Genomic DNA, 19,984 nt, shown 5'->3' with positions numbered 1-19,984 from the left:
CTTATCTATTTGATTGATTTACTTTGTGTTTTTGTTTTGACAAGGTTTCTCTGTGTAACCCTGGCTGTCCTGGAACTCACTCTGTAGATCAGGCTGGCCCCGAACTCAGAAATCCACCTGCCTTCCAAGCCACCGGAATTCAAAGTGTGCACCACCACACCCAGTTTTTTTTAAATTATATTTTATTTTATGTGTATGTTCCTGAGTGCATGTATGTGTACTGCATGCAAAGTCAGAAGAGGCATCGGAGCCCTAGGAATGGAGTTACAGATGGTTGTGACACCATGTGGGTGCTGGGTATTGAACCTGGGTCCTCAGCAAGGGCAGTGAGTGCCTTCAACGGCTAAGCTATCACTCCAGGCTCTGTTTATCTTTATGTGTATGAATGCTTTGCCTGTGTGTTTCTGTGTGTGTATATGTGTGTATGTGTGTGTGCATGTGTATATGTGTGTATGTGTGTGCGTGTGTATATGTGTGTGTGCATGTATATGTATGTGTTGTGTGTGTGTGTACATGTGTGCGCGTGCGCCTGTATATGTGTGTATGCCTGGACTACTTGCATACCTGGTACCTAAGGACGCAGGATCCCATGAAGCTGGAGTTGCAGACAGTTGTGAGCTGCAATGTGGGTGCTGGGAACTGAACCCAGGTCCTCTGCAAGAGCAGCGTGTGCTCTTAACCACTGAGGCAACATTCTGGTTCGTCTCCACCCTCGCTCCCTTGAGACATGCATGGTCTTATGTTGGCCAGGGTAACCTAGAACTTGCCATGTAGATGAAGGTGGACTTGAACTCTTGCTTCTCCTGACTCCATCTCACAGGTGCCAGGATTACAGGCACGTGACACCATAACTGGGTTTCTGCTGTGCGTGGATCCAGACCCTTGCGCACTCTGGGAACTTAACCCTCTTAGCCTTGTTTTTGGGAGTCCAATCTCACGTGCTCACTGCAAGGCCCTAATGCGGGGTTCCCTATAGGGAGGTCCTTTGAAGAAAGTACCTCTTGTTTTTCCTCAGACAGGTGTTGTTGGGTAACATTTTCCTTACCATCTTCCAGGTGGGGATGGAGAGAGCTCAGCTCTTGCTTCAGGTGCAAGGGGTGGGGCTAATTCTTGATCGATACACCCCACTCCCAAGCCCAAGGGGGTGGGTAGGCTGATGTGGGGTGGGAATTTCACCAGCGAGGTGTGGGAAGGGCTGTATTAGTGGGAGGGAGGAGGTGGAGCCAGCCGTTTCTAGGACATCTGTCATCTGCCTCCTGCCCAGGGGCATATTGCCCCAGCACTATCCTGTTAGTGTTCGTGACAGCGTGAAGCTGGGGCCTGCTCTCCAGACACTTCTGGGCATATTAAGGATCTCTCAAGCTCTATGTCGCTGGCCTCCCAAAATCCAAGACATGGCAGATGGGGCACAGGCCAACCCCAAAGGGTTCAGGAAGAAGGCGCTGGTTAAACACTCCACTGGACAGAAGGGTCCAAGCCTCAGGGCCTCTCCTTCTAAAACCTCCAGGTAGGTGTTTGCTGCCCTGGAGTGGACCATGCCATGCAGAGAGACAGCGGAGGGGTAAGGGGTCTACTCCTGGAGTCTGTAGGAAGGAGATCTCTGAGTTTCTGCATGCTGAGCAGAGGCGGCCACCTGTGTTCTAGTGCTAGAAGGACTTTGGGACCATGTAGTTAACTTCATTTTGTTCTTGAAGCCCAGAGATGCTGAGAGATCTGCCTGTGGTCACTCAGCATTTACAGAGCTGGAACTAGACTCCAGTGACCGAGGGCCCCTTGGTTTTAGGTTTTAAGATCCAGTTGCCAGGTGGGGTTCCCCATGATGAGGGTCCGAGGACTCCTTGGAGTATGGACTCAAGAGAGCTGGCCCTTTTGTGGGACAATGGCTTCCCACAACATCTTGGAGCTCAAAGTTGGAGTTGAAATTGGTTCTGGTGACTCTGTCACTCCCGGGATGTGTTCCTCCCAGGAGACACGGGCCAGGTGGGGAGGTGCTGATCACAGGGCTGGGTGACAGTAACTAGGGCAAGAGAAAGCATGGGTGAGGCCCTGGGTGAGACAGGCTACGGGCATCTGGAGAGGAGGCTTCAGGACGGCTATTCCTCTCTCTCAGGTCCAGCCTGGGCATGAAGAAATTCTTCGCCATCGCAGTCCTGGCCGGCAGTGGTGAGCATGGCTCCCAAGAGACCTTTCTGATTACTGGCTCCCCACCCTCACCCCCTCAGCCTTTTCCTTGAAACATGGACGCCTATGTTGTGGGTGTCTGTGTTGTACCACTGGAAAGCAGGCCCTTCCTCTCTCTGGGCCTCTCCACTTCCCTATCAGGCTTCACCCTGTCCTCTGGGGGCTGTTTAGTTCTGGACACCAGTAAACAAGCCAGGAGCCTCCTCTTTTTTTTGTTTTTACGAGCTATGCTGGGCAGGTGCGGAGAGCTGAGCAAGCCTCATAAACTGGCAGTGTTTGCTATCATTGTGGGCCCGAGCATATGTATTAGTGACTTTCCGTGCTGGCAGGAGTTAATGAGTTTGTGCGCAGCTAGATGCATGTCTGTGCATGAGTGTAGGTGTGGCTGAGCATACGCGAAGTCTATAGGCCCCACACGTCAGTAAAACTTGGCTCACGGCCGGCTGTCGTCTCGGTGTATGTCCATGTTCATTGTGATGTCTGTGTCCACAGTGTGCGTGACAATGGAGAGGGGCATAGCTCTACGTGTGTGTATGTGTGTGTGTGTGTGTGTGTGTTCCTTCTGTCCTAGGGCTGATACCCAGGGCTTCTTGGATCAGAAGCATGGCTGTGTGAGGCTCCTAACACAAGCCTGACCCGACCTTGCATCCTCAATGATGGGTAGACATGAGAAAAGGCTGATGTAGTCGGACAAATGACCTGTCATTTAGAAAACAACCCCTCATGTCTCTCCCAAACCACTGCATCCCAGAAGACTAAACATGAGCTATTTCTTCTGCCTGTGAACATGGTCTTAGTTCTGGGTAAACCGATTCTCCTGAGTGCCATATGAGGTAGCTTTGTGAGGTACAGCAAGCGTGCGTGTGTGCGTGCGTGTGCTTGCTTTTGTGTGTGTGTGTGTGTGTGCATATGTGAAGTGGGAAGTGTAAGAGAGCGTGTCTATCCTTTGCATAATCATATATGTTTCTTACTCTCACCCTGTGAGAGCTGACAGTTGGCGGCCAGGAGCCTGGTGCTGTATATACCCTACCCCAGGGTAAGATGCCTGCTCCAATAGGAGATAGCACTTCCAAGTCAGGGGAGGAGACAGCCAGGGCTCACAGAGGCAACCAGGCACCCCAAGGCCCACTGGGGTCCATCCCGGCCTCCAGCTTTCTGATCCTGGACTTCCTACCTCTCAGAGTGTTTCCTTGTCCGTGAAGTTGGAGGATATGAGGTGGGCAAGGGGGCAGGTACTGAGCTGGGTACCTAACTCCAGGTGCAACTGGAGCAGGCCAGGGTGGAAGTTGCATGAGCACAGGCTCCACACCTTTTGGCTTAGCCTGTGCCACTTGAGCAAGCCTTTTTACTCTTTGAGCCTTCGTTTTCTCATCCTGCAAATGGGGATAAGAACCCCCTCCTGCTGGTGTGGGTGTGTGTTGGGGGTAGGAGGTGAGTGGCTTCACCCAGGTAGGGAGTGCAAGACCCAGGCTGGCTACACTGCCTCAGAATAGATAGCTCTGTGGGAGCCACACCCTACAGGGGCGCACAAGAGAAGGAAGCCGTTGACAGTGACAGAGAAACGGCTGCCTGGAAGCTGATGTTGCTGGTGGCAGAAGTGACTTTGCTTTGCTTCCTCTGTGCGTGCACTGTGCTGAGACACACCTACTCCAGGAGTGCTAGCAGGGACCCTGGCTCCCCTTGAGCCACAGAGACACCAGACAGAGGTCATAAAGAGAGTGCAAAGAATCAAATCCCTGTAACTCATGACAGTATGCGTCCTTTGTGACCCTCGCTAGTGAACCAGACATTCAGAATGACCTCTTGGGGGAGTGGTCTCTGATCTCATTAAGTGGCCCAGGCTGGTCTTGAACCCAATCTATAGCCCAGGCAGCCCTTGCGTGCTTCGATCCTCCTGCCTCAGACTATTTCCTGAGTAGGCGGAATGTGTGCCTTCAACCCCAGCTGAAATGTGATTCTGACCTTTAGTATTTTTACATTACTCTGTGTTTATCAGGAAGTGGCTCCATCAGAAGCCATGCAGGTGAGGCAGAGGGTGTGGCAGAGGAACCCTGAGTCCGGGTTCTCTTACAACGCCTGACAGCGTGACCCTAGGCAAGTTACTCAGGGTTCCAGTCTCAATTTGCTTATCTGTAAAGAAGTGATAACAACTCTGTCTAGAGTTACGGTAAGAACACGAGGAGTTAGCAATTGCAAGGGCTTAGGACACTGCCTGGCCTGCAGCTAACATGAACCATATATGGTCCTCTGGGTTAGGCTGAGTAACAAACACCCTAGCCTACAGGATTAGGTATGTTTCTTGCCCTCCCATCCCTCCTGCCCTTGCCTGTCTCACTCGAGTCTTGGCTCCGAAGAGCTCCCGGGCTAGTCTTGGCTCTGAGGAGCTCCCAGGCTAGACCTTACTCTCTCACCCTTCTTGCAGTGGTATCCATGGCCCACTGCAGCCTGCTGAACCTGAAGTCCATGGTGGAGGCCGTCACACACAGAAACTCCATCCTGTCCTTTGTGGGCTACGGCTGCTACTGCGGGCTCGGGGGACGCGGCCACCCCATGGATGAGGTAGACTGGTAGGTTCTGGAGGCCTCCTGTGGTGAGAGATGGGAGTGACTGACAGGCAGGTTGAGGAGGAAGGGCGAGAGCTCCATCATTGATATTTGAGAGGCTTTTGCTGCCCATATTTCAACCGTCTTGCCCGAGGAAGGAGTGGCATTTTATGTCCTCCCCCAGACAAGGAGGTGCCGGTCAGTCTCCTGGCTGAGGCTCCCCAGTGATGAGGGACATCCTGGAACTGGCTCCCATTAGACTGCTCTTCCTCCCTCAGACTGAGAGACCCTGGAGGAGGCCATGGGTTCTGCTCCCACTCCCCTAGCAGTGGCCAGCACCAAGTCTGGTGCCACAGGGGACTGGTAGTCAGCTGCCTTCTTTGAAAAGAGGCGGGGTTAACTGCTCTGTTGGCCCCACCCTTACATGATCCCCTCCCTGGCCATCCAGCACAATCAGGCCTGGGTTGGAAAGCCATGGCATCTGTCTGTCCTTCTTACCCTCCCTCCCTGACTGGGTTGCTGGGGCACCTGACTCCCCTTGCAGCTCCACTCTGGTCCTAGAGCCCTGAACAAAGAGGATCAAGGACAAGAATCCAGGATGCAATGGCAGCTCTGCCTCACTGTGTGACCTTGGGCATATAACTCCGCCCCCCTCTTGCCCAGACTGTAGTCTTACGGACTGATGGACTGATCGCAGGGACTAAAGCGATCTGGTCTGAGGTCTCGCTGGGTGCGGGGGTAGGACACAGGTTAGCTACCCACAGCTGTCTGCTTTCCTCTGCCCGTGCCAGGTGCTGCCATGCCCATGACTGCTGTTATCAGAAGCTCTTTGACCAGGGCTGCCGTCCCTATGTGGACCACTATGACCACAGGATCGAGAATGACACCGTGATTGTCTGCAGTGAGTCCCTCCCCCGACACCGTAGCTTGGAATGGGGCCTTGGCACCCCAAAGTGGCAGGGCGGGGGGTGGGGGGAATCCTAACACAATCCCAGGATGCCCTACTAAAATTGGATTTCAGGTAGACCATGGAAAACGTCTTTTTGGGATAAGACTATCCCAAATGAGACACGCCGACACTAAAAGTTAGCTGTTGGTTTCAAGTTCGTGTTAGCATAAAATGAGGAATTAGAGTAAGCTGCATGAATTTGGGTAAAAACGACCTTTTGTTACTGGGCCCTTGCCAATCAATCCCTAGGAAAGGGGGCTCGCCTGACTCTTCCACTGAAGGGAGGGATCTGGGCGAGCAGGTGCTGGCAGATAGGGGTGGAGTTACCCCTTTCCTTCTTTTTGTTGTTGTTTTCTTTTTTAAAGATTTATTTATTTATGTGTATGAGTACACTGTAACTGTACAGATGGCCGTGAGCCATCATGTGGTTGCTGGGAGTTGAACTCAGGACCTCTGCTTGCTCTGGCCCAGCTCGCTCCGGTCCAAAGATTTATTATTATATGTAAGTACCCTGTGGCTATCTTCAGACACACCAGAAGAGGGCGTTAGATCTCATTACGGATGTGAGCCATGTAGTTTAGGACCTTTGGAAGAGCAGTCAGTGCCTTTAACCGCTGAGCCATCTCTCCAGCCCTACTCCTTTCCTTCTTAATTTTTTCGGTTTTTACTTATGTGTATTTATTTGTGTGTGCCTGCCTGTCTGTATGTGCACTGTGTGTGTGCGTGTACCCACGGAAGCCAGCAGAGGGCGACAGACTCCCAGTAATCAGAGTTACAGGCCATTGTGAACCACTTGACACGGGGACCAAGGACAAAATGTGGATTCTCTCCAAAAGCAGCTAGTGCTCTTCACTGCTGAGCCATTTCTCCAGCTCCCCTATCCCTCATTTGTAGCCTCAGTTGTCCCAACAACACAACAGCCACATTAGACTGGAGTCATTCTCCAGTTTTATCCTGTGCTAGAGGCCTGAGCCAGAGCAGGGCACCCTAAGGGTCAAGGTGGCACAAGACCTTCTGGCTTGAAGTCATATCCCAAAGGCCACTGGGTTCTCAGAGTCAGCTTCCCTCCCTCCCCTCTTGTCTTGGCATCACCCAGACCCCATACCTCCTTTCCATGACAGCTGAGCTCAATGAGACGGAGTGTGACAAGCAGACGTGCGAGTGTGACAAGAACCTGACTCTGTGCCTCAAGGACCACCCGTACAAGGACAAATACCGAGGCTACCTCAACGTCTACTGCCAGGGCCCCACACCTAACTGCAGCATCTACGACCCATACCCAGAGGAAGTCACCTGTGGACAAGGTCTCCTAACACCCCCTATCTCAACCTAGCCCAACTGAGGTCTGAGAGAAAAGATGGTGGAGTGTCCGGCTGGGGTCTACATCTGATGTGTGGGGCCAGATAGGGCACAGAACTGTCCTGTGGCTCCATCCCAGTCCTGTAGTGAGCTCAGTACTAGAAGGTTCTAGAAGGCCAGGGCTTGTCAGTGGCATCACTCTGTCAGCCTCACACTAAGCATCTGGGGATCTCTCCTGAATATGAAAGGAAATGATATGGCCCCCCTCAACTCCAAGAACTTTTGAGAACCTTCACAGGCCTGGAAATACATCCCAGGCAGGCAGAATGCCAGGTTGAGGCCTGGGTTCTGGGGAGCGGGGCCCTGGAGTCCCACAAGCTGACATAGTCATCGCTGCTTCTCAGTCTGTGGCTCTCTGGAGTGTCATTCACAGAGTGGGTGACCCCATCTGGTCCCCAGCCAACAGGATGCATCTAGACCCAAAGCCTGACCTCTGTTACCCAGAATGCCTCTGGGCAGGCTCCGAAGGCACAGGGACCCCATGTACATAGTAGCTGCACATACAGGGACTGGCCAGAGGTGGTCACTCATCCACAGTTCTTCCTGCCCCTCTGACTCCTGCACAGAAGTGGTGTGTACTCTCATTCACTGTTCCACCCACATTCAGAGTGGCAAGTCAGGGCTGCTGGGAGCTTACTCTCTCTCTATGCAGGGAGAGGCCAGTTCAGACTGTCGCTGGGGAAGACATTAAGGTCTGGGTTAAAATGTGGAAGGAAAGGTCAACTCAGGAGACTGAGAGGAAAACTCAGGTGGAGAAGAAATGGGGTAGTAAGGAGAGGAGCAAGGAAGAGGTGGAGGGAAGTTGTAATGAGGCCCAGGTCAGTTGTCAGACGTGTCAGTGGGAATCGCAAGAGAAAAGATGGTGACTGGCTAGGGTTAGAGTAACTGAGGGCACTGGGCCCCATAGCACTGGGGAATCATGGACAGAGGTGAGGGTTCCTGCTGGCAGGTCACCTCTGCTGTCCCCAGCCTCGTGTTTCTTCAGGTGCACCTCCCCCTGCCCCCTACCTCTCCTTCCATCTCAGGGTCAGCCCTTTCTCCTATCTGTCTTCTGCCTTTGTCCAATGCTAACGCTGAGGACCCATGGATGCCAGCCCTGTCTGGATACTGAAAGCATTCACCGGAGGCGTAGCTTGTGTGGCTGCATGGGACATTGCCACTGGGGACAGAGAGCCGAGCTGGGTGGTGTAGAGGCAGGGAAGGATGTCTATGAAGATGGTGGTGTCTACAGTGGCAGCCCTGGAAGGAAGGGGTCACTGTGTGCAGAGGGACCACTCTGAAGCTTGCTTCATGCTGGTTGTGATGTGACGCGGTGGTTACCTATGTGCACTGACCCAGCTTCCCCTAGCCTTGTGATCTTCCTCATCTACCCTCTCAGAAGCTCAGCCAACAAGCCTCCCTCCTCTTCCCTGCCTCACTGGTCCCACCAAGCCACGGGTGGAGCTGGGATGGGTGCCCAGACGTGCAGGCTTCTCCATGAGTATACACCTATAGAGTAAACTGGGACAACGAGACTCTACTGTTGTGGGACCTAGCTCACCTGTACCTCGGTCCTCCTCCGCCTGTCCCCACAGAATACAACATCCCTTCCTCAGACTAATAAAAGCCCTCCCATCTTGGCTGCCGTTGCTGGATCCTTCTTAGGGTCAGGGTGGGTATAGGGACACACTCCTAGGTATCTAGTTCCAAGGAAGGCAGGTTCCTTGACATGCCCACAGCTAGCCAGGCTCCATCTTTCCCTCATCCCTATGCTTGTGGGGAGATATGGCCCCATGAGGCTAAAGCCACAGGCTGAGAAGGTAGGAAAGTGATGCCCAGGTCATGGGCAAGGGCACAGGGACCCACCACTCGATCATGACAACCTGTGTGGGATGCTTCAGTGGTCCACCTTGCCCATTTGTGAAGACAAGCTGAGATCCAGAGAGTTCAGCAACTGTCTCAAAGTCTCCGAAGCCACAGCTGTGTTCCCAATCATGAAAACGGCATTCGACTACCCCTCCCTTGTGCCTCCATACTGATGTGCAGCAGGGAGTGGCTGAGGTCCGGACACCACCCTCTTTCGGGGTTGTGCCCCTTCTGTGATGGAACTTCTGGCTTAAAGGTCACAGCTTAATAGGGCGGCCAGGAAAATGGCAGCTATCTTAGTGAGCTGAATGAGAGGCCGGAAATCAGTGTCCTCCTGGTACTAGTTCTGAGGCCAGATGCCTCAGAGAAAGTGGGGCAGCCACAGGAAGCCATGGAGCAAACCCATCTAGGTCCCAGCCCCGGCCTCCTCTCCCATTCAGGTTCCTTCACGTCTTCATGTCTGTTTCCCCATGTGTACAGTGTCCAGAGTCATGGGTGTTTGACCCAGTTTAATTTCTATTGCTGAGATAAACATCATGACCAACAGGCAACTGGGGGAGCCCTGGGTTTATTCACCTTACATACCCCTTCACTGTTGATCACTGAAGGAAGTCAGGGTAGGGCTTTCAGCAGGACCAGAGGCAGGAAACAGAAGAAAGCAGCTCTCTGGGTTGCTCCCTATGGCTTGCTCAGCTTTCTTTCCTATACAACCCACCCCTGCCTAGGGATGGCCCCACCCACAGAGGTTAGACCCTCCCATGTCAATCACTAATCAAGAAAGTGCCCCATAGGAACCACTACAGGCCAGTCTGATGGAGGCAGCTTCTCACTTGAAGCTCTTTCTTTCCCAACTGTAGGATGTGTAAAGCAGACCAAACCAAACCAGAGGTGTTCCTGAGGGTATAGGGGGAGGAAGCTCCCTCAGGAGGTGAGGTGGACACACATGGCTTCTGTCCCCTGACTCAGTCCTCGGTAAAGCAGCCTTTCTGCTTCGCAGACCCAGCTCATTATGAGATTCTAGAAGAAGACAGACTGTATCGTCTGTGTCTCCCAGGAATGGCCTCCGAGACATTCCCCGAGAGCCCAGGCCAGGCAAGTGAGGAAGGGGGATGGGACCTTAACCTCCGCACACGGTGCCCTGTGGTATGCCAGGACAGATGAGGGTGTTCCAAGTCTGTGGGGGTCCCAGGTGTGCCCCCAGAGGCCATTCGGGTAAGGCTGGGGTGAAAGGAAGTGCAGGAAAACCAGGACCTTGAGGGGTGCTCCTCGCTCCTATGGGTCTGTCTCTCCTTTGTTACTCCTGCTCAGCCTTTCTGAGCCCTGAAGTTGTCTGCTGAGGCTTGAGGACAATGCTGTCCTTGCTCCCTCTGATCCAGTCCTTCTCCAGCTGGCTCCTGTCTCTCCTCCTTCCCCTTCACAGGCTTTGGGACCCTTAGGGCTTTTTTTGTTTGTTTAAATTTATTTATTTATTTATTTTTAAGATTTATTTATTTATTTATTTATTTATTTATTTATTTATTTATTATGTGTCTGAGTACACTGTAGCTGTACAGATGGCCATGAGCCATCATGTGGCTGTTGGGAATTGAACTCAGGATGGCCCTGCCTGCTCCGGCCTTATTCGCTCTGGTGTAATACACTGTAGCTGTCTTCAGACGCACCAGAAGAGGGCGTCAGATCTCATTACGGGTGGTTGTGAGCCACCATGTGGTTGCTGGGATCTGAACTCAGGACCTTTGGAAGAGCAGTCAGTGCTCTTACCCGCTGAGCCATCTCACCAGCCCAATTTATTTATTTTTTTACTTATTTACTTTATATCCTGCTCACTGCCCCATTCCTGATCACCCCCTCCCACAAGCATTCCCCCTCCCCTTCTCCTCTGAACAGGTGCCCTCCCCTCATATCCCCTCCCCTTGGCACATCAAGTCTCTGGGCAGCTAGGAGCATCCTCTCCCACTGAGGCCAGATTTATGACTGTTTTCTAGGACTTGGGTGACACCTGGTGGTCAGTATAGGTCACATCTCCTATTATTATTCACCACATTGGCTCCTCTGCTACCACAATGGGGTCCCTACCCCATAGACAGATCTCACCCCAGGCAGCCAATATTCCCCTGGAGCAAAAGGATATTACCTCAACCATCTTGTCATGGCCACCAATACTACCTCTCAAAACCACCAGATGTTCATGCAATGACCGTGGACTAGGTGGTACCCAGTTCAGCCACTGGCTGGCCACATGGCCCTGGGCAAGTCACATCACCCTCTCATTCTCAGCCTCTGCACTCTGCTGCTGGTGAGTGCACTGCAGAGGTCTGACTGAGGTCAAGAACATGTATGCCCTGGTACAGGGTCTGGCATGGAGGAGAGAAAGTGTCAGAGCTGGTGATGGGGCCGCTGGCTTGGGTGTTGATCACCCAAGGGTCCTTAAGTCAGGTAGGCAAATAGGAGCAGGAGGAGGAAGAAATGGACTGGTCATGACCTTCCCCACAAACAGAAACCTAGCAACCTAGCAGAGCCAATGCTGTGGTTTAGAGAGCCAGTTTGGTCCTGCTTAGGGGGTAGGTGTAGTTGGAGGGAGCGTGAGGAGGAGGGGGAGGGGAGGCCACCTACTTCCCAAGCCCACAGGCCCCTTCACCCTGGGCTGGGCTGGGCTGAATGAACTGAGCTGGGCTCCGTCCGTGTGCATGCAGGAGGTGCTGGGCTGGCGCACAGCTATTGACTCAGCCCAGCCTTGACTGTGAACACAGCCCTTCATCCCCGGAGGCTGGCACAGCAACACCAGCTGTCAGGCTCCCCAGTTGTGGCTTCCTAACAAGCAGCTGATGCCACCGACTGTGACAAGCAGGTTCTGGAGAGACATACGGACGCTTCCTAGATTCAGAGATAGGATCCTGGCAAAACCAAACCAGACCTCCCTGTAAGGGTCACCATGCGAGAGCAGCCCACCGAGCAGGAGTCAGTCCCAGGACATCAGTCAAGGATTTACTGAGCACCTACTAGGTGCACACTGCGTCCCAAGCTGCCTTCTCTCTCCTGCCTGGCAGCCGCCTGAGCTGGGAACTCTTCGCCGTTTCCTTTATAAATGAGGAGGCTAACACCCAGAGAGGCCACATAAGTTATTCATTGTCCCCCAAGAATTGCCGCCTGACTCCATTGAGCCATAACCTCAGAGTGTTTTGGATTTAATAGCCCTCTTCTGTAAAGGGGATGAGACGTGTCCTCAGAGCGCTTCGGATTTAATAGCGCTCTCCTGTAAAGGGGGTGAGATGCGTCTTAGTTAATTTTGGCAGAGTTCCTGGCAAAAGCTACTTAACAAAGGAAGGGCTTGTTTGGGGGGCTCTTAAGGATTTGCTTGAGGGCATACACAATCCATGATGATGGAGGAGGCATGGGAGCCAGAGCTTGTGGAAGCTGTGTATATTGGCCTACAGTCAGGGAGGAGGGAGGAAAGAGGAGGGAAGAGGAAGAGAGAAGGAGGGAAGAGGGAGGATGAAGGAGGGAGGGAGGGAAAGGAGGGAGATGGAAGAAAGCTAGTGACCAACTAGCTTTCCCCTTTACCTCTTTTTATTCAGTCTGGGTCCATAGTCATGAAATGGTGTCTACCATATTCAGAGTTGGTCTTATCTCCTCAGTCAAAGTACCCCAGAAACATCCTCAAAGGAGCACTCGGAGCTGTGTCTCCTAGGTGCTCCAAATCCAGATGGTTTGTAAGGAAGTAGACATCATGGGAGTGAGCCAGATTTCAACTCTGAAGACCAGGCTTGCCTCCTGTCGCTCTGCAGACACCAGCCTTCACTTCCACCAGTGATACGACAATGAGTAACTGGTTCCCGGGATCTCTCCAGCGCTCAGTAAGACCGTGCAGGAAAAAGCAAGCACACGGGGTTACACAAACACCAGTTACTGACCACAGTGGGGCAACTGGAAGAGGAGGAGGCTGGGGGAGGTCCCCTCATTCCAGCCTCTCTCTCCTGGCCACCAATTCGTGTCCCTTGGGTACAGCCAAAACCAGGCACAAGGCTTCCCACAGGGCAGCATTGAAGTCCAGAGTGACCTCTGAGCTCTCCCCTTCCCAGTTCTATTTCTTCAGTTCTGGGCCCAGCCTGAGGAAGTGAGCTCCTAGACCTTGTCAGGTTCAAGCTGTTGGGCAGCATCCCAGCAAGGTGATGGAGACCAGGGAGTGGGTCAGCATCTGCCTTGAGATGGGTCAGGAGTTGTTGTTCTGCACTAGATCAGCACTCAGGGGCAACCTGTGCCAGCAGCAGGGCCTGGGGTCATATCTCTTGCTCCCACACTGTGCTCTTGAGGGGCCCGAACCACATCTCTTTGCCATTTGAGCCACCAGCAAGTGCTCGGGGATCCACAGTGCCGCTGCTTGTCAGCTGGCTGGTCCCCCAATGACCTGCAGCCATCTTCTGTGCCATCTCCTTCCCAGACTCACAGATATCCTGGAGAGAAGCTAGGGATGGCACGTTAGCCTCAGCTCCCATGCATACAATCAGACCTCAAAGAAAGATAGACAGCTCTTCCGGGGTCCCACCCTCTATGGAAAGCCTATTCTACCGCTGTGATATCTGGTAGCTTCAAGCAGACCTACAACAGAAGTACAACAGAGGGTAAAAACCCCATCTGTGTCTGGAGCCTGTATGTGACTCTAACTGCTGTGCCACATGGAGTCCCCTCCTCCATGGGGCACGAATGCCATCATGGTCCCAGGTGCCCACTTTGCTTAAGAGGAACCCAGGGCCCAGAAAGTTGGACTGCCCAGGGGCACTGAGGCGGAGAGCATGGGAGCTCCCAACCTCTCAGACACGCGGCTCCCAGGACCAAGATCAGTCTCTTCACTGAGCGTAAGCTCTCCTGGATTTGACCGGACAAAGATCTCTGTTAACACCCTCAAAACACCACCTCCTTCCATACCCACTTCAGAACTACTTGCAAACTCTTTCACATTCCAATGTTCTCGCACGCGCGCTCGCACGTTCTCGTCTGTGTGTATATGGACCATCACCATACCTGATGCTGATGGGCAGAAGGTGGTGGTGCTGGATCCCCTGGAACTGAAGCTACTGATGGTGGTGAGCTGCCATAAGAATGCTAGAACCAGAAACAGGTCCCCTGCAAGTGCTTTTTAAGCGCATGCTGTCTCACCAGCCACTCTGGATGCCCCCCCTCCCTCCACCCAGCTTCGCATACACATCAGTGATGACAAGGGGAACAGAATCGTCGCTCACGTGAACTTCTTCTGCTCTAATGGAGGCAAAGAATATAAAAGATGGATGGGTCATGGTCCAGTGGGAGAGGGAGAAAACGCTGGAGGGAAGCCGAGGCGGGGCTAGTAGTATAGATAGGTCACGTGTTAGTATAGATTGGTTCCCCTTTGGCTGCAGGGGAACCAATCACCGCAAGGTTGGGGAAGAGTGGACCAGGTATCCTGTTGACTAGGCCCTGCGTGGGAGGGAACGGTGAGGAGCACAAACCAGGAGGCTGGGTCTAGATTTTTCCTCTTGTATTTTATTTGCATGTAATCATTTCGCTAGAGTATTTTATAAATACAGAATCGGCTGTGCGGGCAAGGCCGTGCCAGCAGCTTGAAGGTGGGATGATGGATTCGAGAAGAATCTGACCTCCGTAAAATGCATCTACCTGGTGTGGGGGTGGGGCACACTCAGCCCTCCCAACTCCTTCTCTTCTCTAGGGTCTCAGACAAGATGTTAGTCCACCCTGTCCCTGCATTCCTTGAAGCAGCCTTCTTCCCAGACAGTGGTCATTGCTCCCTAAGCAGACGCCTACCTCAGCATCTCCCAAGCTCTTTGGTCCTTGTGTCTTTCCTCCCCAGTCTGACTGCTCCTTGGAGTGGACAGAATTTCCACTTCTCTACCCTCACCAGAGGGCTGGCATAAAGTCGGTCCCTGGTATAGATGAATGACTGCCCTTCCAAGAAATCGATGATTTCCTGTAAGCACCAATATGTCCTTTTACAGCCCTGATTCCCAGCACAACGCTGACTGGGAGCCACACCACCCTGCATAACGTATCCGTCTATTTCCAGTGTAGACGCTGACCACAGTGGCAGAAGAGACCTGCATCTCACATAGGAACCCAGCCCTCCATGCTATCATCCTGGCTCCTCCTCTTCCACCACAGCTGTCACTCAGACATCTTTCCAGGTTGGAACCAGTCTCTGACATGCTCTAGCTTAACCTAGCCACATCGGTATGCCTGAGCGCCCTGGTATCCCTAGGTCTCAGATTCCTGCCTCCCTGGGCCCCACCCCGTCCCCTTGTCTACTTGCTGTGCATCAATAGGCTGGGGAAGAAAGATGACTATGTGGTTTGAGCTGAATAGAGCTCAGGGCCCTAACTCCCAGGCCCTCAGTCCTGCTGTTCCCATGCACTTGGTTTTCTCATGGTTTTCTCAGTTCGGGGTTTAGCCTCTGGCACTGGTAGAAGCTGCCAAGGCTCTCAGCATCCTCCCTGGGATTCAAAATTCTTAGACTTTTAGTCTATGTGTGTTTCATTAAATCTCCGAATCCCTGCTGCTTAGCACTGCACATGGCACACAGTGTGGGCTCAATACACAGATGGTGGCTGACCTACTACGAGAAGGGAGCCCCATGTGTTCTCTACCACTACACAAATCCAACCATTTTCCCCAATACCTCCTGGGGGGAGGGGACAGGGCAAAGGACTGCATTCCCATGGCCTCCAAGTCTTGCCAAAGAGCTGAGAACCCAGCAATATCGGTGAATAGAGACCAGCATCAGCAGCTTGATAGGAGGCCGGTTCCTGAGGCCAGCCATCTCAGGAACGAGTTCCACCTTGCTGGCAAGAACAAAACTGAGTTCATGTTCCCAGGCCCCAGAGCCTAGCTCCTGTCCTGCCTCTTCAAGTGTTTCCTGTTTGTCTGTTAACCAGTGAGGGATGTGAGGGGGAAGGAAGATGCTGCAATTCTGTTATCTAAACTAAGGCACACAAGTGATGCGCTGCCTGTCTTGACTTAATTGACTACGTGCAGCTTGCCCAGTCCTTTGTTCCTTTATCATTCTAAATTCCGAGCCAGAGTGCAGGAGGGGACCTGACTACCAAGGGTGACTCAAGGAACCTGACCCGGTTAATGCCCAGTCACCAGTGTTAACTTCCTTGCTTAACCTCTTACGTCAAAATATGATCAGTCAGTGAAGCAGCCCACCCCACTGCCCTCACTTTGTGTTCCCATCCTATAAAAATGTTGTACACTCTCCCTTCAGGGACACAGTTCAGATCCTGAACTGGTGCTCAGCGCTCAGAAAACAAAGCTTCCATTTTAGGCTTCCGAATCTGAAGTGAGTGTTCTTGGCTTCCACTCTGAACCCAACAGCTGTGTAATCAGCCACCCTGAAGCATCCCAAAAACGCAGTATGAGGAAAACGCAGCTTCCTGTATGAGGCTCATGCTTCAGCTCAGCCTGGGCTCGGCTGGGCTCTTTCATGCTTGTGAAGTCTCTGAGCCTGGTGATCTGCTGGTGCTGATGTTCATTCACCCAGCAAGCTCTCATCGTCCAGGAGGCTGAGCCCAGGCCTCCTCCTGGTGGATGCAGGGGTCTTGACAACAGACCTGGACCTCAGAGGCTGAAGCCTGCATTTTGGACCTCCGTCTGCTTTTGCTCCATTAGCAAGCAGAGTCTCGGATTCAAGGGATGAAACAGACTCTGCTCTTCTGAGATGTGCTGAGCACTAGGGCACGAAAGGCAAGTGTCACCATGCAGAGAGGCAAGCATGGTCACAGCCATGTCTGCCACCCACCACATCAGCCTGGCACCATCAACTCCAGACGCCAGTCCAATTAGACCTTCCTCCTTTACTAGATTTAAGCCTTACAGGACCACAGGCTTCTAAATCGTGGTGAGGATTTGGGGTGCCTTGGACTCACTGAACCAAAGGCCCTCTTTCCATTTCTCGATGCCATCTTAACTGTGACATCTTTGTGGCACTGGTGCACACCACTGTTCTGACAGTGCCCCACCTCCTGAGACAGGGGAACAGCCTGCGTCCTGCTGTAGGGTTTACAGAGGTCAGACCTGGAGCAAATGAAGACTAGACTCCAGGCACGGCTCCTGGGGCTGTATTTTCTAGGATACCTGCTTAGTTCCCAGCCAGATCTGGGTGGACGACTTGGTTCCTCAGTCAGACTCACGTGCTGACCAGGATGGAGGGCATAGGGGAGTTTAGACTGGATCCTGGGACTCTCTGCTCTTCTGGGGAAAGGAGTTTGAGAGCACCTTTCAACCCAATCCCTGTGTCCCTCTGTTTTCTTTTCCTTTAATTTTTTTTTTAACTTTTTTTGAGGCAGGGTCTCAGGTAGCTCAGGCTAGCCTTGAACTTACCGGATAATGGAGGCTGCCCCTGGCCTCCTGCCTCTCCTGCCTCCACCTCTCAAATGCTGTGATGGCAGGATGCCCCCCACCCCTGCTTCCGTGTGTCCTTGCGTCCCACTGCCGGAATGTATCAATTAAATGCAAGATACCCATGGTTTGTTTCCAGGGCAGGAATTCTCCACCTCCAGTCCCCTAATGACTGAGAAGACAGTCCCCAGAGAGCAAAGCTTTTCAGAAGGGCCTGGGACTAGAGCAGGTGACGCAGGCGCAGACGCAGGCTCAGGCGACAGAGGGACTATGGTGGCCTTCCTAGCACTGGCGTTTGTCCCTGCCACACTGGGGCCTGGTGGGGAAGAGCTGCTTGAAGGCTTTCTCATAGGTGGCCAGGTTCTCCTTGAAGCAGTACACAGACTGTTTATCACACTCACAGGCCTTCTGTCCGCAGAAGCAGCTGCCGCCCACAGTGCATCCACCTGTGGAGACACATAGCGTCACTGTGGGGCTTGTGGCCCATCCCACAGCCGGGTTTAAGGTGGGGGCAGGGCTGGGGCCAAGGAGGAACTACAGGGGCCAAGGGTGGAGGGCAAGAAGGGAAGGAGTGTGGGGGTGCTCTGTCTTTGTTCACAGTCCTTCCCCAATGGCATCCTATACCTACCCAAGGAACAGAAACCTAGGAGGGGGTAAATGGGATGCAAAGGAGGAGCTGCATGTTGGCGGGTGAGTTACTGCACTAGGCAGCACCTGGGCCAAGGCAACAGGCAGAACTCAACCCCTCAGCCCCCAAGACCCATGTCCTATTCCAGACATCGGCTCTACAACCCAGGTGCAGTCTCCAACTGCAGACGTTCAAAGCTACCCTGAACATATGTTCCATGGCCACCAGACCTGTACCTCTCCACCCTTAGGAATGACCCCAGCGGGCCCTAGCAGCTCTCTAGGAGCCCTCTCCTTCTTTGACTCCGTTTCCAACGTGCCGGCTAGTCCCATGTTTAAACCACTTTATGCTCTGTTCTCTTTTGTCCATCATCCTGGCCACACCCACATTCCTACCCCCCCCCACACACATACACACATACACACAAACACACACACTGTCACATCAGTTCTTCCTCCTTAACAAGAGGGAACAAACAAGCCTCAAAATGTCACCAGAATCGCTTCCACTCTCTTGTTTAAAGCCATGCTATGGTTTCCCTGCTTCAGCAAAAAATCAAATGAAGCCCCGAGGACTTTGAACTCTGGTCTGAGCTGAAGGACAGGTAGATTGGGGCCTTATGTTGAGTAGTCACAGGTCTCAAGCTTTGCTTGTGTGTTTACATGTGCATACATGAGTGCATACTTGGGTCTCAAAGACAACTCCTTTCTATACAACTCCACCCAAGTCTGCTCTCTGAGTGAGGAAGGAGGCTGCCAGACCCAGGGCTTGTATTCTGCAGCTGGTTAATCTGAAAGTCTCCTTTGGATAAAGTAATGTTAACCGTGTTCAAAAATTGAACAGCACAGTAAGGCCCCCGCCAGGATGCAGGTCCCAGTGGCTGCTGCTCACAGATGTAGTGTATGCCTTGGATCGACTGCACTGGCAGCGGTACCCTCTGTCTGCTGGACCAGAGTAGTCTGTCTCTCTGCTGTCTTTCCTCCCTGCCAGCCCACAATCCCACTGGGGCTGTCCACCCACTCCTGTCTGGAGATGTGATGTCTAGGGCAGACACCACCACCCCACGCCTCAGCTGCCCTTCACCATGTTCCCTCAGGAAGGTGCCAAGGACATGGAGCTTCTCCTGCTCTCACATCCCCTTCTCCATTTGTGAATGTCTGCCCAGATCCATCAAGTCCCAGCCCCCCCTAGGGCTCTCCCCCATCTTAGCCCCATTCCTCCCTGTCCACAGCATACCTCTATGCTGCCAAGGCCACGGGAGGTGTGGGCTGCCTGAATGAAAGCCTCTGGGGACCTGGTGCTATCACCCAGGAAATCCTAACCCTGAAGCAAGGTGTTCTCCCAGTGTGCTCCCCGCTTGCTCAGTCTCCTCTCTTCTCCTATTTAGCGCTTATTCCTTTCCCCCACTCATCCTTCTTCTTGGATTATGCATATGAGCAGTTTTGTTGACACTGTGTGCGTGCCTGGAGCCCACGGCCATCAGCAGGGGATGTCAGATCTCCTGAAACTACAGTTGCTGATGGTTGTGAACTGCCATTGGGGTGCCAGGAACTGAACGCGGGTCCTGGACCAAAGCAGGGCCATCTCCCCGACCATTTTTAGTTTTTCTTTTTTGAGATATGTTCTCATGTAGCCCAGGCTGGGCTTAACTCACTCCTGTGCCACTCAAAGATAACTCTGAACTCCTGACTCTAAGGCCATCTTCTGAGTGTTGAGACTCTAGGCGTGGACAACCATGCTCTTTCATGTGGGGCTTCGTGCATGTGAGGCAAGCATTCTATCAAGTGAGCTGCACCCCCAGCTCTCTGACTAGATCCTCCCCTGATGTACAGGTCGGAGACTGTGTCTTGCTCATTGTTGATCTCCAGCCATACTGCTGGTCCATCACCATTGGCTAGAGCCTTTAGCAACTGTACTTATGTGACCTGTGGATCACAGAAAGGCACCCATCCTGGATCCTGGAAGCCAAGGTCTAGACCCAACTCTGTGGCTCACATACTTTATGGTCTCAGGCAGGTTGCTGCTTCTCCCAAAGCTTGTCTCTTTAGCTTTTAAATGGGATAAATATGTCAGCTTTGCCTACTGAATGAGAGT

General features: G+C 52.8%; 2 protein-coding genes across 3 annotated transcripts in view; one reads left to right on the top strand and one right to left on the bottom strand.

Annotated features, from left to right (window-relative positions):
• Positions 1–1,248: 1,248 nt before the first annotated feature.
• On the top strand, positions 1,249–8,653 carry Pla2g2f (phospholipase A2 group IIF). The gene is made up of 5 exons (XM_031379215.1): positions 1,249–1,507; positions 2,111–2,163; positions 4,604–4,748; positions 5,516–5,625; positions 6,795–8,653. The coding sequence occupies exons 1-5, from the start codon at positions 1,395–1,397 to the stop codon at positions 7,004–7,006; spliced, it is 633 nt and encodes a 210-aa protein (XP_031235075.1). The 5' UTR covers positions 1,249–1,394; the 3' UTR covers positions 7,007–8,653.
• A 5,725-nt stretch (positions 8,654–14,378) lies between these two features.
• Pla2g2c (phospholipase A2 group IIC) overlaps positions 14,379–19,984 on the bottom strand; it is a 21,300-nt gene continuing 15,694 nt past the window's right edge. For both annotated transcript variants that reach the window (XM_031379214.1, XM_031379213.1), the window contains exon 6: positions 14,379–17,708. In XM_031379214.1, coding sequence (XP_031235074.1) covers positions 17,545–17,708 — 164 coding nt within the window. In that variant the 3' untranslated portion in view covers positions 14,379–17,544. The remainder of the gene's footprint in view (positions 17,709–19,984) is intronic.

The sequence above is a fragment of the Mastomys coucha genome, unplaced genomic scaffold, assembly GCF_008632895.1.
Source record: "Mastomys coucha isolate ucsf_1 unplaced genomic scaffold, UCSF_Mcou_1 pScaffold18, whole genome shotgun sequence".
NCBI lineage: Eukaryota > Metazoa > Chordata > Mammalia > Rodentia > Muridae > Mastomys > Mastomys coucha.
This window is presented reverse-complemented; position numbering and strand designations above follow the sequence as displayed.

Excerpts from the sequence above, each read along its gene's own strand:
- Pla2g2f (XM_031379215.1), top strand. The coding sequence starts at position 1,395 with ATGGCAGATGGGGCACAGGCCAACCCCAAAGGGTTCAGGAAGAAGGCG. Across the intron at positions 1,508-2,110 it reads TCTCCTTCTAAAACCTCCAG|GTCCAGCCTGGGCATGAAGA; the intron begins GTAGGTGTTTGC and ends CCTCTCTCTCAG. Across the intron at positions 4,749-5,515 it reads CCCATGGATGAGGTAGACTG|GTGCTGCCATGCCCATGACT; the intron begins GTAGGTTCTGGA and ends TGCCCGTGCCAG.